General features: G+C 50.6%; 2 protein-coding genes across 7 annotated transcripts in view; one reads left to right on the top strand and one right to left on the bottom strand.

Annotated features, from left to right (window-relative positions):
* Positions 1-6844, top strand: part of NRG2 (neuregulin 2) — a 158523-nt gene extending 151679 nt beyond the window's left edge. For all 5 annotated transcript variants that reach the window (XM_074552265.1, XM_074552263.1, XM_074552264.1 and 2 more), the window contains 3 exons: positions 817-944; positions 3839-4063; positions 6074-6844. In XM_074552265.1, coding sequence (XP_074408366.1) covers positions 817-944; positions 3839-4063; positions 6074-6734 — 1014 coding nt within the window. In that variant the 3' untranslated portion in view covers positions 6735-6844. The remainder of the gene's footprint in view (positions 1-816; positions 945-3838; positions 4064-6073) is intronic.
* Positions 6845-12436: 5592 nt separating this feature from the next.
* PSD2 (pleckstrin and Sec7 domain containing 2) overlaps positions 12437-17186 on the bottom strand; it is a 77800-nt gene continuing 73050 nt past the window's right edge. For both annotated transcript variants that reach the window (XM_074552266.1, XM_005492505.4), the window contains exons 14-16: positions 16724-16868; positions 15543-15686; positions 12437-14014 (exon numbers count right to left, since the gene is read on the bottom strand). In XM_074552266.1, the coding sequence (XP_074408367.1) occupies positions 13808-14014; positions 15543-15686; positions 16724-16868 (496 nt within the window). In that variant the 3' untranslated portion in view covers positions 12437-13807. The remainder of the gene's footprint in view (positions 14015-15542; positions 15687-16723; positions 16869-17186) is intronic.

Below are 17186 nucleotides of genomic sequence, written 5' to 3'. Positions count from 1 at the left end.
ACTGTCACTCCAAGGAGAACAGTCTAAGTCTCTCTAGGACAGGATCCAGAGGGAAGTTCAGCCACTTTCGTGACTTCAGTCGTGCAAGATTCCCTTTAAACGCCGTGAACTCAAGGGCCATCAATGGGCTGAAGTGCCTTGCTGGATCAAGGCCTTGAAAGGGGTCAGAAAAAGGGAAGGGGTGGGGCAGAGGTGAACAAGAAGTAGCTAGAAATAAATCCAGTTAATCAGCTCCAAACTCTGTTGGGTCAGCCTTAGGATAATAAAATTTAGCTAGGTTGGATCCCGACCATGAAGGAAGGGGAAAGGGAATTCTAAGAACTACAGCCCCTGGCCCCACAGTACTGACTCTCTCAGAGAACTTAGTGCCCTTGTGAGAAGCAGGGCTGGTTGTTAGATGAAGGAATATCTCAGCATGAATATTTGGATCACATCTGGAGTCCCTGTAGGACTCACATCTCTGACAGATTTCACGTTGTTCTCTTTTGGCTGGTACTCGTTCGGGTGTAACCAGCTGTGGGCAGAGATGTGTCTCTGCTCAGTAGCTGCACATGGCACCACTGTCCTCTGGGGAATCCCTTGGCTCTCCAAACCCTTCTGCAATCCCTGTGCCACAGCCCTTTCCCAGTGTTCAAAGGGAAGGGGCACAGAAAAGCCTCCAGCCTCATTGTCCTTTCCTGTGCGATGCAAGCTTCTGGGTTCACTCAGTCCTCACCTGATTTCACCAGAAATAATCAGGCCATCTAAATTTTTCTTTGGTAGCATTCATAGACTGATGAATGGTGGCTGACCTGTGTGATTCTTGTTATTTTGCAGTATATTTCTAAGAATGTTTCTGCCACCGAGCACGTGATCCGAAGGGAAACAGAGACAACCTTCTCGGGAAGTCACTCCTGCTCCCCATCCCATCACTGCTCCACAGCCACTCCAACCTCCAGCCAGAGGTGATGTATTCCATTTTCTATGGACCTTCTCCTGCTATTTGCTGTAGGATGCTGTGAGATTCTAAGATTTTCCTTTCACCTCCATTTCTGTTTTCACTTCATGTTTGGCTCTGTAGTGGCATATGAGCCATGTCTACTCTGCAGGACTCTGCAAGCACAGCTGGTTGGTGAGAGGTGTGGAAAAGTGTGTTCCTTGACCTGCAGGAGGGTGCCAGTAGGATCCTGCAGCACTGGCATAGCTGGAAAACAGGAGGAAATGAGCCTGTGCTTCCATGCTTTGCACAGACCCAAACAGGAGGATGTGTGTAGGAAAGGTTTTGCAGGTTGTGTCTGAAATACTTCATTAAGCGCACACAGGGTTGTGTGTTTCATATTTAGAATGTATTTGCCTTGTGGGAGACAAACTACACAAAATATGACCAAATGTTTTGATTGCTTCCTCAGAGTCATGGTCTGACTTGGAAGTCACAGGCTTTGACCAGAAGGAAAATGCTCCTGTGCAATTTATTAGCCTCCACCTCAGGTGGTGGCTCCTCTTTCACTGGAAGTCATTCTGAAGCCTTTTGGAAAACTTGGTTTAGCAGGAAGGTACCAATAGTGCTTTGTGAGAAAGGATGAGACATATTTTTTTGTTTTCATTTCAAAATAACCATTGGGGGAAGAACCCATGGCTTGGAACCCGAATCTTCTCAAGGTTTCTTAGAACATTTGAATTGCAGATGGACCTCTCTGTTTTTATGATGTCCAAAAAAGTCTTTCTTTCAAATGCTCTAAGGAAACTCCTGTGCTGCTTTGAGTTTGGATGTTCCAGTTCCTTCTCCTGGACAGCTCTTGTGCTTCTTCCAGTAGGTGACAGGGGTTTTCCTTGACACCTCTTGCCTTTGATAGGTGACTGGTCATGTCCTTCATTAGCCTGGTAGGGTTGTCTGCATTCATCTGGGAATGCAGGAATTCTTTCAGCTGAAGCTCACAGATGGCTCCAGGCAGGTTTCCTTAGGGCCCAGGCATTCCTCAGGGTTGAGCAAGTACTCTCAGTTACAACAGGCAAGATCAATTCAGATGCTGAACTTGGATTTTCAGGTGAATTCCTCCCCAGATTCCTCTGGCTATACATCCAGCAAGTAGAGAGGGAGCCAGGGATGACTTGATGGGCTGGGAATTATTCTTTTTTTCCAGGGAAATCCACTCCTCATGAGCCAGACAATATGTTCTCCAGGTTTTTTTGCGTTCACACTCCTCAGCCCAGCCCTGGCTAGGTGTGTCCAAGCTTGAGCCAGGTGCACAGAGGCTCCTGTGCCTGCAGAGCTGCACCTTGCTGGCCTTCCATGCTCACTTGAAAGGCCTGGGCCATCCCTGGGCACCTCTGAAGACACAAAGGTGTGTCTGGAGGGCAGCATTAGCTCATGACAGCTGTAGGGAGGAACCTACCTTGGGTAGCCTCTGGTGCTGGCTACCTGCCACCTCATTTCCCTGAGTCAAGTGCAGCAAGCAGGTGCTTCTTGAAGTCATGCCAGAGGCAAACTACTGGCATAATCAGGCTCCATTTTACTCCACCGGTGCCTCTAATGAGGACGCTGTTTGAAGTTATAAATGAGCATGTGCCTGGAGCCATCAATAATTAACAAGTTCTTGGGAAATCTTAATGAGGGCTGCTCTCCTCTGTAAACCCCCACCCAAAATCCTCCACCCACGCAGCTCCATCTGCAGTTTGGGAGTTCAGGGAGGTTGCTCTCATCGATCATGTGTTTCTGCAGTGGTGGGGTCAGCGTGGTGGCCGTGGCATGGTGGGACCCCAGTGTGCAGGTGGCCCCTGTGCATCCCCAGTGAGTCCTCGTGGGATGTTCTCTTTGCACCCAGGCTGGGGCTGGTGGGGCTGCAGCTGCTCAGCACATCGTGGTCTTTGTCTAGCACCTTGAAAGTGTTTTCCTGCCAAAATCCTTGGTAGACTTTGCTCTGCTCATTTTGAGTGGCTTCTCCTGGCTCCTCTCTGGTAGCAATTCCAAAGGGGCTGTCACTTGGCAGTGCAGGTGGCACATTTGAAGGAACTTGGCTGACTTGCCTTGGCATAGCCAATGTGTTATTCCACACCCAGAACACTTTGCAAGCACAAAGCAGAATTGCCCTGGCCTCCCTCCAGAGGCTGTCCCATCCTGCTCCCAGGCATTTATACCGTGGTGGGATAAATACCTGCTATTGTACTGGTTTACTTCCTTCGTCCTCTAATGGCATCTCCAAGAAGGAGCAAAGAATGGCAAATCAAAGGTAGGGTTGGGAATCTGGGCTTCCCTGGCCAGATGTGTCCTAACGAGAGAGACACAGACAGAAGGGGGACTGTGGTCGTGTTCACAGGGGTCCCAGGAAGAGAGAAGAGATGAGGATCTGACTTTATCTTTTAGAAGTCTGATTTATTATTTTATTATATACATTATATTATTTATATATTATAATACATTTATATATTATAATATATATTATTAATATATTAATATATTTTATTATTATATTATACATATTATATTAAAACTATACTAAAAGAATAAAAGAAAGGATTTCATCAGAGGACTTGAAAGGAAAGGGATAGAAAGGAATGATAAAAGCTTGTGTCTCTCAGAGAGTCTGAGCCAGCTGACTGTGATTGGCTATTAATTAGAAATAACCACATGAGACTAATCACAGATGCACCTGTTGCATTCTACAGCAGTAGATAATTATTTTTTACATTTTGTTCTCGAGGCTTCTCAGCTGAAAAAATCCTAAGGAAAGGATTTTTCATAGAACCTGTCTGTGACAGGGGACAGCAGTGCAGAGGTGCAGAGCTGAGCCTGTGCCTGTGTCTTTGGGGAAGAGCTGGGTGGGGTTCTTTGCTCACTGTCCTCATGGGCTTTGCTCCACAGACATGAAAGCCACACCTGGAGCTTGGAGCGAACAGAGAGCCTGACTTCGGATTCCCAGTCTGGGATAATGCTGTCCTCGGTGGGAACCAGCAAATGCAACAGCCCGGCGTGCGTGGAGGCGCGGGCGCGGCGCGGGGCCACCTTCTGCCTGGAGGAGCAGCGGCGGCCCACGACGCAGTACCGCGACTCCGTGGACTCCCTGCGCGACTCGCCCCACAGCGAGAGGTCAGAGCCCGCTGCTTGTGCCACCACAGCCCAAAAATGTGTGCCTTTGCCAGCCCTAGAGTGGCAGTGCCATGGTAGAACTGGGGAACTCCAGCTCTGGTCCTACCTGAGGATGCCCAATTCCCCCAGAAGGGCATTCAGGTCAGGCAGCAGCCAGCTCTGCACCCTGTAGGTTTGGAGCACAGGGATGATGGGTGTGGAATATGCCTGGCTGCAGTCAGCAACTGTAGAGAAGGCTGGGAGAATACCCTGGGCAGCTTGGTGGGCTGCCAAGCAGGGTCTGGCCCTCAGGTGCTTGGGGAAAAGGTGTCTGTCCCCAGCACCATCCTGGATGGCCAGGTGAGAGGGTGCTGCATGTGGGCACAGGCTTGGGACAGGACTTGGTAGGTCCCAGCCTTCAAGGAACACAGCTGCAGAGCTGAGACACCAACAGCAGTAGCAGCTGTCCTCTTCCCAGTCTGGTTCCTCATGGAGCAGAAGCACATCTCCACCCTTGTTCCAGCCCTTTGCAGGTGGCCGTGAGTGACTCCTGGTGGCCACGTGGCCCCTCGTGGGCAGTTGCCCTCCAAGGCAGTGGAACTTATCCATGGGGCAGAGGAACTTATCCATGGGGCAGAGGAGAAAGGCAGCATCTCCTGCTCTCATTCCTGTCCCTGGTCCATTCAGGCAGACTGACCCAGCTCCTATGGAGATGTCACACATCACAAAACACATGAGTAAAAAGGCCTGGGTGAGTGAGAGAGCCTGGGCAGGTGAATTGGGCAGAGATACCACTGGGAATATAAAGAGGAAATAAGATCTGCTCGTTAGAAAGAGGTGGTGCTGAAGAAAGGGCTAGAGAGAGGGGCTAGACCAGACCTGAGTGACCTGATGTTTTCACTAGAGCAGATGAAAGTGGTAGATGGCTTTTTGAGACACAAGATTTTTGCTAAATCAGAGAAAGCAATGGCCCCATCTGAGCAATGGCCCAAAGGAAAGGGTTTCCCCATCTGTGGCCTGAGCAGGGAGAGGGAATTCCAGGGACCTTCCTCAGAGACAAGCCTGGCAACTCCAGAGGGAACAGAAAGCAGCTGTCAGGCAGATGAGAGGCAGTGAGTGAGGCCATGACTCAGCCTGCTGGGAGATGCTGCAGGATTTGCAGTGATGCAGAGTGGGAATTGTGCACTGAGTCCCTTGGGAGAAGCATTTTGGGGGCTGCTCAGCACATGCTGCCCACCGAAGCCAGCAGCTCACCCTCCCCTGGCTCAGCAGTGCAAGATCCCTGCAGCTGATTCCCCAGGAGATCTTCCACGAGCAGGTTCACTGGGGGTGTTGTATTGCACTAAATAGTTTATTTAGTTGTTGTTTTGCACTGAGTTATTAGAGTTTTGCACAGAGTAGTCTTTATATTGCACTGAGTAGTTTATGTTATATCACATGGTTTGTTATTCCCCTGTCCCATCACAAGGTTTCTCCCTCACCCACCCTTGTCCCCAGTACTTCCTGGGGGTCTCTTCCCTGGTCAGTTCTTCGCCCTGCCCCTCCCCACTTGCATCCCATTGGTTGTGGTCCTCCTCCTCCTCCTCCATCCCCATTAACCAAGCTATAAAAATTTCCCGCCCTGAGTACAAGGCCTCTTGCCCACCTTGGAAATAAACCACGTAGGTTCCCAGGTGGGGAAGAGCACTTCCAGTCTTTTGTTTAGGTCTGTGTAAGACTGTGTGGGCTGGGGCCCCTAGCTAGCCACAGTGAACCCCAACAGCCCACCCAGGCAGACACAGTTCTTACAGGTGGTGCCCGATGTGCTTGTCTCCCATGATGGTCAGAGATGGCACACAGCAGCTGGTAATTCACATGTGGATTATGTTAGCTTTTGGGACTCACACCTTTCTCTGACTTTGTCACATTCTGGTCTTACAGGAGGCCTCCTGGGTCCCCGGGCCGGGTGTTCAAAGCTGGCTCAGCAAAGGGTGGGCTCAGCTGGTACTTTTTGGGTTGTTCAGTGTCCAAACAGAGGCGTTGCTTTTGCAGGTACGTGTCGGCCCTGACCACACCAGCACGCCTGTCGCCCGTTGACTTCCACTACTCGATGACCACGCAGGTGCCCACCTTCGAGATCACGTCCCCCAACTCGGCACACGCCGTGTCCCTGCCGCCGGCGGCCCCCATCAGCTTCCGCGTGGAGGAGCAGCAGCCCCTCCTGCGGCGCTACCAGCTCCCCTTCCAGGACACGCAGAGGTACGACAGCTACTACCAAAGGAAGACCTACCTAAACGACAGCATGGGGAGCCTGCCCTCCAGCCCCTTCCGCATCACGGAGGACGACGAGTACGAGACGACGCAGGAGTACGTCACAGCGCTAGAGCAGCCAAAGAAAACAGCCAGCAGCAACAGGCGGTGGAAAAAATCCAAACTGAACGGGCACATCCCTCACAGAGCCAGAGCCGTCCGGGACTCCTTCTCCTTGAGCAGCGCCTCTTACAGCGAGTCTGACGAGGAGCTGGTGGCCGAGAGCACGCCGTTCCTAAGCACTCAGAACAATGAGGCGGCGCACGCGGAGTCGCCGCCGCTGCACCGGCCGGGCGACAGCCGGACTCACTACTCGTGCCGCGGGCACAGCGCGCACGGCGACGGCGGCCGCGGCAGCAGCCTGGCGCACGTGGCGCCCAAAGCGGACCCCGACTCTCTCTAGGCGCGTGGGCAACCCACGTGGAGCAGGCCGAGGGCGAGACAAAACCACGCAAACCCGCAGAACGAGACAAAACAGAACACACACAAAAAAAAAAAAAAAAAAAAAACAAACACAAACGAAAAAAATAAATATTTTTATTTTATATAAAAGAGGGAAAAAACAAAAAATATAACAAATAAAATGTTTTATTTTCATTTTAGCAAAGTTGTCTTATAATAGCTAACGACAATGACTTTTTTATAGGGAATCTCTATTTATATGTAATGTCTTGATTTACAGCTTCCGAGAAAAAAAAAGTAAAAAAAAAAAAAAAAAAGAAGAAGAAAAGAAAACAAACAATAAAGTTAAAAAAAAAGTGGGCCAATTTTTGACTACTTAAAAATAGAAAACAAAACTATCGTGGTGCCTTTTGCTGTATGCTAGTGCTGGGATTCATGCCGAGGATTCTGTTTCAGTAGCATTTTTAAGGTCATAGATTTTTGTTTGGGAGACAACCTGTCACAAGGGCGCTCTTCTGTTGGAAGAAAACAGCCTTGCCACTTTGCCCCGTACCCTGCTATTAATGATCTTATTCTTTAAAGTATTGTTTAAACACACATTAAGGACATGAGTGGGAGCATTTCCATTATCATGTCTAACGAGGATCTGTCTTGCCCTGTAAACTACTTGTATTTTCGCTTAAATCAGGAGAAAAAGAAACCCAACAGCACTGTGCTGAAATGCAGAAATAACGTTTCTTTTGCCACACAGGTAGGAAGAGAAAACGAAATCGCGCAGCAGCAGCAGCCCTTACAATATAGCTCTCAGCCTTTGGCCATCTCACCGGTGGGTCTGGAGTGGGGTTGGCACAGGCTTGTGGTGCAGCCAGGCTGACAGCCCTGTGCCCAGGGTGGATCACACCTGTCAGGTCCCCTTGAACGCGGGTGGCTGAGCCAGCCCCGTTCAGCCGCGGTGCCCGTGGCCGCCCCGGTGCCGTGCTGGTCCCTCGGCTGAGCGGTGCAGCCATGGCTGGAGCTGTGGTGTCCTGGGTGACACCTTGGCCGGGGTGCCGGGGACACCCACAGGGTGGTCCTGTGGCACACACGGCCGCGTGTCACCCTGGACACGGCGCCAGGCCATGTGCCGGGGTCAGCAGCACCCCGAGCGCTCTGGGCTCCGCTGCCGTGGCCGGGCCGGGCCCAGAGAGCGGATCCTCCCTCCGGCCGAGCCACGTGTGCTGCAAGGACAGTGGTGCCGTCACCTCCCGCCATCGGTGACGGACGGCGCGTCCCCACACCCGGAGCAGCTCTGGCCACCGCCGGCCCTGTGGCGCAAAGAGACAGTCCTGCGTGTCCGGGCGGCACAGCACCCCCGGGGAAGTGCCCTCCTCTCCTCAGTTCTCTGCAGCAAACCTGTTTACATTGTAGCCTGACTTTTTTCTTTTTATATTTTTACTTCTGCATGTCCTTTGCATTTCAGATACTGTAGATTGGATGCATGGTGAAGCTGTGACTGAGAAGATAATACAACAATTGACAGTGTATTATTTCATTTAACTTTTAGCAATAAAGTAACTAAACCCTCTACTCCTCACCCGTGATGGGGTCAGATAGAAAACTCTGCTAATTTGTCATAAGATGATTGTCAAAGTTTGCTCTGGATTGTCTGAATGTCAGAACTCTTGACTGTTTAACACTTGAACATTTTTTATATTATAAATAAAATAAGAAATAACAAGCTGTGGGCTGCATTAATCTCAAGCCCTTTGGGGGGCAAATAGGGAGCTGTGACAGGCACTATACACAGAATCTCACACTGGTTGAGCCTGGAAGAGACTTCTTCCACATTTCCTGCTTCACCAGCTCCCCCAGAGTCAGCTGCCCAGGCCTGTGTCCAGTCAGGGTTTGATTATCTTCAGGGATGGCAGTACCACAGCTTCTTTGGGTAACCTCTGCCTGTGTTTGGTCCTTCCCAAAGCAAAAAATTGTCTTCTTGTATTCAAACGTCATTTCTTATCTCAAAGTTTGCATACAGATTCATACTGCCTAGGCCTTCTGTCAAACCCTGAAAACTCTCTATAAATCCATTTCCCACACAAACTGGATTTACTAATTTTTAATTTGAACCCTTTGCCTCATTTAGTCTTTTAGGCCCATTGCCTCGTGTCCTGAACACTGAGAAGAGTGCAGCTCCCTCTTTTTCACTGCCATCCATTGGGTATTTATACACATGGATAAGGCCTCCCTGAGCCTTCTCCTCTCCAGGCTGGACAGTTCCAGCTCCCTCATCCTCTCATCTCATATGAGAGATGCTCTGGTTCGGTAAAAATCCTTATGCCCATAAAGACTCATAGGTGGGTGTTTTTCTGCCTGGCATGGACATTTGACCTTCCTGCAGGGCTCAGGAGTGGAGGCTCACTGAGGTGAGTGACTGCTACCCACACATCTCTGGGGGTGCCATTCCTCCTCCAACTGCAGATCAGGAGATGCCCCTTCCCTTGAACCATGGAAGTTTCCAGATGTGCCAAGAGAGGTCAGGGTGCTTGTGCTGTGACCTGCACCTATTCAGTGACTTGAGGGGAGTGGGGATGTGTTGGGTTCATGCAGCACTGACCCACCCACCGAACAGGGCCCTGGTTCAGCTCCTCCATGGGAAACCTGTGTCTCTGGCTGTCCCATGTAGGGACACACTGACAGCGTGGTGTGGTCACAGGAGCACAGTCCCTGAGGTGGCACACATGGCTCCATCCAGCTCAGAACTCACTCCCCTGTTCCTGCTCAGTGACATGGACAGGTGTCCAAGAGCCCCAGCTGAACTCAACAGGAGAGGGGTCTGTCACAGTGAGTCAATCCTATTGAAATTGATAGGTTGGAACACACTGATCTGGTTGGAACTTGATGATTTTTAGTGTCCCTTCCAACCCAAATCATTGTAGGATTCTATGAGTGCCCAGAGCTGTGAGAGAACCACCCAGCCCTCACAGTACTGCCCATGTTGGAGGCCAGGCTAAGCAGACCCACAGCCTGGGCTTCTCCTGCTCCAAACCTCCCCAGGATGCCCATTGTCCTGGAGCTGACCCAGCTGTGTCACAGGCCACCCCAAACATTCATGGCATGTCCTGTGGGGCCTCCAGACAGACCAGAGGGCCCAGCACTCCACCCTGGATGAAGACATCTCAATTCTGGCTTCCCGGAAGGTTAAAGGCTGAAGGACCCTGCCCTCCTGCCCATGCCACCCAACAGCAATGTGCAAAGGAGGTGTAAGACCTGGGATAAAGGTGGTGGGGTCAAGTCCTGATTAGGGTGACATTTGCCTTTGGACATATCGTGCCCCACATCTGTGCAGCCCCAAGCCTCACTGGACAAAGGCAGCAGTGCAGAATGAAGGCAGCAGTGCAGCTCTCCACTCTCCTGTTCCTCTTGGGACATGCCCCAGCTCCCCATTCCCTTTGATCCATCTCAGCTGCTCCAGGGGCTCCCAGAGCAAGGTGAGATGGACAGGAATGGGCAGAGAACACCCCACGCCTTGGAAGCGACACATGTGGATTATCACCAAGGCTGATCCCTGGGGAAACCAGACACATGGAAGAGAGAGATTGGGTGCCTTTGTCTTGCCAAAGCAGCCCCATCTCCCTGCCTGGCTCTACTTGGGATCTGTGAGCTCCACTCGTGGAGAAACCCCCCCAAGGCTGGCACAGCAGCATCTGCCCTACAAGCAGGTACAGCTCTTGGGTCTCCATGCAGAACAACCACGGGGCCACACCTCAGGGTGATGCCTTGGAGGAACAGATCATCTCAATGCAGCTGATCCCCACCAGGAATCTCTCTGGGTCCCTTGAGGGAGAGAGGAGCTGTGGGTTTGCCCTGCACAGGGGGATATTTCCCTGCTCCATGGTTTGCAGGGATCTTGTTCTGCAAGTGCTGAGACACCACTAGCTCTGAGCCACGGCAGCCTCAGGATTCTTTGTGGTGATTTTTTTGTTAAACGTGCCCCTTGATTCCCATAATTGTGTTCTATATTTAGAGGCAGTTACACTACTTCAATTTTCTCTCCAATTGCCTCTGAAGGGAGCCTGCATCTCTCTCTTTTTTCCCTGGCTGGTTTATTTTTAGACTCCTCATTTCCAGCCGTGCGTGCTCCTAGGGCTTTGCCGTAAATATTTTACAGCAATTTTCACAGGTGGGGGAGCCACCAGAGCCTCCTGACAGCTCTGCTCTGCGTGCATGGTGCCTTCAGTGCCCTTCCCAGAGGGCAGGGAGGTGCTCTGCTGACACACATGGGTGGCACAAGCAGTGTTGGATCCTGGATTTGGGGTCACAAAGTCTCCCCCACAACAAAGTCTCTCTAAAATGAACGTGGTTGTTTCCAGGACAAGTGGCCTGGCAGGGATGTCAGGCTGAGCCACCACTGCCAAGTGAGGTTGTGTGAGACCCAAAGCAGTCGTGGTGCCTGCTGGAGGGGCTGGGACAGGCAGGGGATGTGCAAAAAGTGCATCTGAGAAACTCCAGGAGGAGAAAAGGATGTGGCTGCCTGATTCCTCTGAGATGCTGCTCTTCTCTCTTAGTGGTGAGTGCCTGAGTCCTTGATCTCCAGAGAGGGAGAAAAGGGATGAAAAAAATCCATTTTCTTCCAAGTCACAAGCTGAGGCCGGGGATTGCTCAAACAAGGCATTTTTGGCTCTGTCCTCATTTAGGTGAGATGCTCTCAACATATTTTCATGTACCTGTGATCCACCTGGATCAGGACTTGTGCATGAGGCAAACTGCAGGTACTCAGAAAGTTTAATCCTCTGGGCTGTCTCACCAAGTGTTGTCTGCCATCAGCTGCCACCCTTCCCACATCCACTGGGTGCTCAGTCTCACAGCCCTGAGTCTCTTTCCTGCTGCCCAGAGCAGACTTTGCAGATCTTTCTTTTCTCTGCAAGTTACTCCCAGCTGAGGATGGCAGACTGGCACCTTCACCAGGGGGCTGAGCTGCTCTTGGTGCAGCTCAAACCTCAAACACGCTGGAGATGTCACTGCCACTGGAAGGGATGCTCAGAAAGGGAAGACTGAAATACAAAATATTACCTGGGATTTTGGAGACAAGGAGCTGGGCCCAGCTTTCCCCTAGACTTGCACTGTGAGAGTCTCAGCACCAGACACTTCATGTGAGTAGGAGCATCTTGGGGTGCAGGAATGTCTGTACAATACCTGGCACAAAAGCAAGGATGCCCTGGAGGAACAGCCACAGACTCCTCTGAGAACCTTGTGAGAACATCTCCAGTGGCAATGCAGGGCTTGGTACCTTTCTGCTCCCATAAACCTCTAGGCTGTGTGTGGACAGACACACCTGGATGCACCAGGAGGAGGGAAGAGTTCCTTGAATGTGCTCCCAAAGCAGCCCATCTATCCACACCTGCTCCAGAACCATCCCAGAGGATGGGTGGGCTGGTACCCACTTGTGGAAGGGAATCCATGTTTATTCATGTTTTCTGGTGCTGTCTGTCCATAGGATCCTGGCTTTTCTGCATCAGGTGCTGGTGCATATCTGAATCAGCTTGGCCTTGTGGTGCTGTGAGATCTGGGATCAATCCAGCTCATGGTGGAACAATGCTTCAGACCTATTCTCTTTACCAACAGATTCAGTTTTATTGTTATTCTTTTTTTACATGATTCTTAGTGCATCATTTCAAATAAACTATCAAACTGTACAAAGAAACAGAGATAAAAGAAGAGGCGATAAAGTTGAGAAGAGGTTTTTAGTGTCATGAACCATCATGGAAAACAGTAGTCCATAGGCTCTCAAACATTGAAGGTCCAAATAAATCTTAGTTTGTTTGTTTAAAAAATGCTGCAAAATATAAACAATAAATGAGTGTAATTAGCAGCTACAAGATCCTTCAAAACTGGAACTTGATTACTGTGAACGCACCTAGGGGAAAGAAAAGCAATCTGAGATAAAGGATCAAATGAAACATGAAATAAATAAAGTGTGGGAGGACAGTCGTGGCATTGAAATGCAGAGGAATCACTTCAGCACAACAGTAAATCATTGGACCACAGACAGCAGAAAGGAACAGAAACACAATTCCCACTTAAAAGAGTACAGCATGTGCATTGCAGGATGGAGGAATACAGCAGGGACGGGCAGGGGGAATCACTCCTGCACACAAAGCTTCCACTGGAGCTTGCACACAGCTCCAGCTGTGCCTCGAACCCAGGGTGGTGGATCCCCCGGCAGCCAACCTGGCAGCCACTGGGGCAGTTTGTCTGAATAAGCAGGAATGGGAGAGCGATGTTGCACAGCAAAGCCAGGTGGGATTTCCATTCGAGTAAAAAAAGGAGAAAAAAGAAACAAAAAAGATACACAGCTATTCCATTTTTTTAGAACATCCTGGTGGGCTGGTCAGACCCTCCACGTCCCTAGAGTCTTCCCCAGGCAGCTTGCCTTCACTTGCACACTGAGGTTAAAAACCCAGGTTAAAGTTTCCTTATATATATATATTTATTTATATATATTCATATGTATATATATATATATAAAAAAAGGGTAAGGTGACAGAGGACCCTTCAGGCTTCTCCTGCCATGGGCAGGTGACATTCCCACGTGCCCGTGCTGAAGGTGACCAGCTCACAACACCCGTCCTGTCACGCCATGCTCCTCGTGGGGCAGGGACGTGCCCCTGCCACCCTGTGCCCCTCTCTGGGAGCGCTGGTGGTGCCACAGAGGTCGTCTCAGCTCAGTTTCCTGCACTGCCAGGGACCACGAACCACTGGGGATCCAGGGAGGGAAGGAGAGAGACAGGGCTGGTGGAGGAAAGAGCCACCCAGCCCTTGAAGAACCAGCATATCCCTTTGTTGTGCAGGCTGCAGCAGGAGGGAAAGAAAAGCCACTGGTGCAGTTGGGAATGAAGAAGAGATGATGCTGAAATGCCAGAGCATTGTCAGAGAGTGTCAACTAAAGCTTCTTTGATTTCCTTCACTAGAGCAATCCCCATGTCAGACATGTCTACAGTTTTGCTCATATAATTTCCTAAGTAAAATTGTGCTCATCAATCTAAGTCCAGGAGCGCAGAGCATGGCCGGTTCATCCCCCTGTGCACATGTTCCTGGTTAAGTGTTCTGCTCTAAAATGTCCTTTTCTGCCTTACAGCTGATGGACATGTGCCCCTGGCTCAGGGAAGGGCTGGAGTGCGTTTTCCGCAGAGCAAGGTCGTCAGCTTCCACCTTGAAGAAACTGGTCTCGATCCTCTCCAGATCATCTGTCCCCACCTTTATCTTCATGCACAGCAGGTTGATGTACGTCTCATAGCGGCTTTTCTGCAGGGAAAGAGGGAACAGAGAGCCTGGGAACAGGGACAGGCCATGGTGTGTGTGGCACGCAGGAACAATTCCATCAGCTACTGCACGAAAACCCATCCTACACCATCACTGATCACACCCCACAGATTCAACCCCAGCACAATGCCTGACTGTTTGAAGGTCTGAGGAGAAATGGGAGTGTGGGTCTGTGTAGGACTCTCCAGTTGCTTTTACAGGTCTCAGCTGCCACTGTGATTGTATAAGGAGGATACTGAGGGCAAAATGAGATCAACAGACCTGCTGCTTCCTGATTTAGGAGCTCGCCTTGATTGGTTGAAATACTGCTGCTTGTCATTGTTTCCATCCAGTGGTTCAGTTACTGCTGCTGAGTTGTGCCCCCAGAGCTCCTCTAAGAGCACAGGATAAAGGGAGGCATCCTCTCTGCCTAGATCCTCTGTTCCAATGCTAGATGGGATCTTTTTGAGGGCTTGTGTAATACCCATCCTTTCTCTGAACATCTCAGAGGCAGCCTGTGATGGCTTCTTTGTCAGCACAAAGAAACAAGCATTTCTGGAGCACATCTCATAAGACAGATGAGATGAATTATGCCCTGGAAGTGCCAGCTTCTCCTTGAAGACTGAAAAGGCAGTCCAGAGAAAAGCTCAGATAGAGACTTCTCTGCAGGCATCCAAAACCAGAGGCTGGAAAAAGGCAGGCAGCAGCAACTATTTGGAAAGTGGTACAAAGACAAGGGAACCAGCAGCTGGGAGCTGTGGCTTTGGAGAATCAGGCTGGGTGTTACACAAAAGGATTGTGCAGCCCTGGCATGAGGGAGGTGGGATATTTCCATCCTTAGTGATTTTTGGGGCTCAGCCACTAAATGGCACACTCAGTGTGGGCTAAAACTAGGAATAATCCAGGTTCCTGCTGGAAGCAAGACTAGAGGCCTCCCGCAGTCCCTTCCCACTGACACCTATGTGACAAGAACCACACCTTCTGCTCAACTCTCGCTGGAACAAAATACCCCATTTCTCCCACAGTTAAATGCTTCTTAGACTTTACAGGGAGTTCAAACTTATGTACATGCATCCTCAAAGGGTCTGTAATCAGCTGTAACACTGGGTTTGGCTTTATTTACAAAAATGGTTGCAGCAAAACAGGATTAATTCTCCCAGGGATTCCCTTTGCTTTTTATTGATGTTGCTGAAAAAGACTGAGTCACACTGAGAACTGAACCAGTCTGGTACTTGGGACCTGAGGAAATGTCAAAATTTGGCACAGTAAAGGAAGACTTTCTTTCTTTTGTCAGTTTTTCCCTCCTCTGGTGTGAAATCACAGAGAGAAAGAAATGGCTCTTATTTCTTTTTTCAGCTTCAGTGCAAAACAGTGAGGCTTGTGGCTGCTCCAAGACCCCCATCCAGTTGGGAGCCCTTGTCCTTCCCTCTCCTTTCACACTCTCCCAGACTCACAGCACCCACTCTGGAGTTCTGCTCTCCTCAATCAGCCAAGGTACCATTTATCACAGAAAAGATGAAAGTTCCTTTACCTCAAATATTAGGTAATGTTCTTTGAGTCTGTATTCCTCAGCCTCTTTTGACTTGAGGCTCTTCTCTACAGGATGTAATTTATGCTCTGCTAATTCGTCTGCAATCTGCTTCATTTTATTTTCATGAGACCTCAGCTGTTCCTCCTGCCGAGAGAAGCGTGTCAGGTATGAGAACGTGGAGTGCAGCACCCGAGTGCTCCTCCTGCCTGTGGCTGGGGGAATCTCTCTGCAAGAGCTCAGCCCCTGTGCTGGAGCCAAACGTGTGCTGTGCACTTGCAAATTCATCTGATAAGGAGCAGCTCAAACACAGGTATTGGAGTGAGAGCAAAGCTCAGGTATCTCAGGTGCCAAGAGTGGATTTCTTTGGCACCGAGGCATCTTTGGCATCATAAGCACAGAATGCTCCTGTAACGTGCATCCTGTACCAGCCAGGCAGAAGCAGTGCTGTCCCAGGAGCTGCTCATCCTGCTCTTTTCAGAGATAGAGGAACCCTCCCCATCTGACAAAGTACCATCCACCCTCTGACCAAGGTGACCATCTGGCCACATCTGTCTCAGCAGACAGCAGCTGGGTCTCTGCCCTGACATTTCAGGCTGTCCCCCCTTTGCTGGGGGGCAGTGGCAGTGTGTCCCCACTTCTTGGAAGTGCTAAGGCACGTTGGGCCTTCCCTGGAAAGGGAAGCAAAAGCCACTCTTTGGATGGCAGCTGCTCTTGGTTAGCTGAGCCTGGTGCACTGTGCCCCCTTGTTTCCAAAGCTTTCCCTACTGGCTGGAACTCAGACATCCCTTTTCTCTGTGGGTTTTGAGTTCCAGAAACAAAAGGGTGCCATGAGATAAACCAAACCTGTTGGGCTCTGCAGCATCAACTCTGGAGCTGTTCTGCTGTTTCCATTCCAGCAACAGGAAGGTGCTGGGATGTGATGGGAAAAAAAACAAGAAACAAGCCAGAACCAACAGGCAGGTGTGTGCACAGGGCTGTTTACAGCCATTGCAAAAGGAGCTCTGGCCACAGGTCAGGATTTTCCATCTCTGTCCAAGCTGCCCACCCCACTCCCCTGTTCCTGCGCTGAGCACCTGAGTGTGTCCATCAGGAACAGGGGGAGCTGCAGATGGGCTCACCCTGAGCTGAAGGGCTTGCTGAGCACTGGGCACCCCTCCAGCACCCCTTCCCTCACACATTACCTGGCACAGCTTGGTCATGGATGAAGGCAGGAGCGGGCGGCAGAACTTCTTCATGGAGCAGATTGCAGCCGGGAAGGCTGGAGCAGAGAAAATGGCAGCAACAAGGTTGATCCTCAGGATCCAGGAGAGCATTTCTTCCTTGCTTCTGTTATGGAGGAGGGGAGAAGAGAAGGGAGTCTGTAAATGCTCTTGAACCAGGACCAGACAACAGCCCTGGAGCCAGCCACGCTCAGGAAGGACATGGGTGGCCCTGCTTTGATGTCACCTCTGTGCCAGGTTATGAACAGAGGGAAGCACTGTCTGACTGGCTCCTCTACAGTGCCCTGATGATCTCAGGGCTGCTGTCTGCCTCTCGAAGCCTGGGCAGTCCTGCCCTCCTCATAAGCTCTGGCTGCATTCCTGAGGAGCTGTGGAGAGGCCAGAGCCAAGGATGTCCTGCTCTTAGGAGGGTGAGAACCACAGA

Source organism: Zonotrichia albicollis, chromosome 15 (genome assembly GCF_047830755.1).
Source record: "Zonotrichia albicollis isolate bZonAlb1 chromosome 15, bZonAlb1.hap1, whole genome shotgun sequence".
Classification (NCBI taxonomy): domain Eukaryota; kingdom Metazoa; phylum Chordata; class Aves; order Passeriformes; family Passerellidae; genus Zonotrichia; species Zonotrichia albicollis.
The sequence above is the reverse complement of the archived record's forward strand: the minus strand, read 5'-3'. Positions and strand labels throughout refer to the sequence as shown.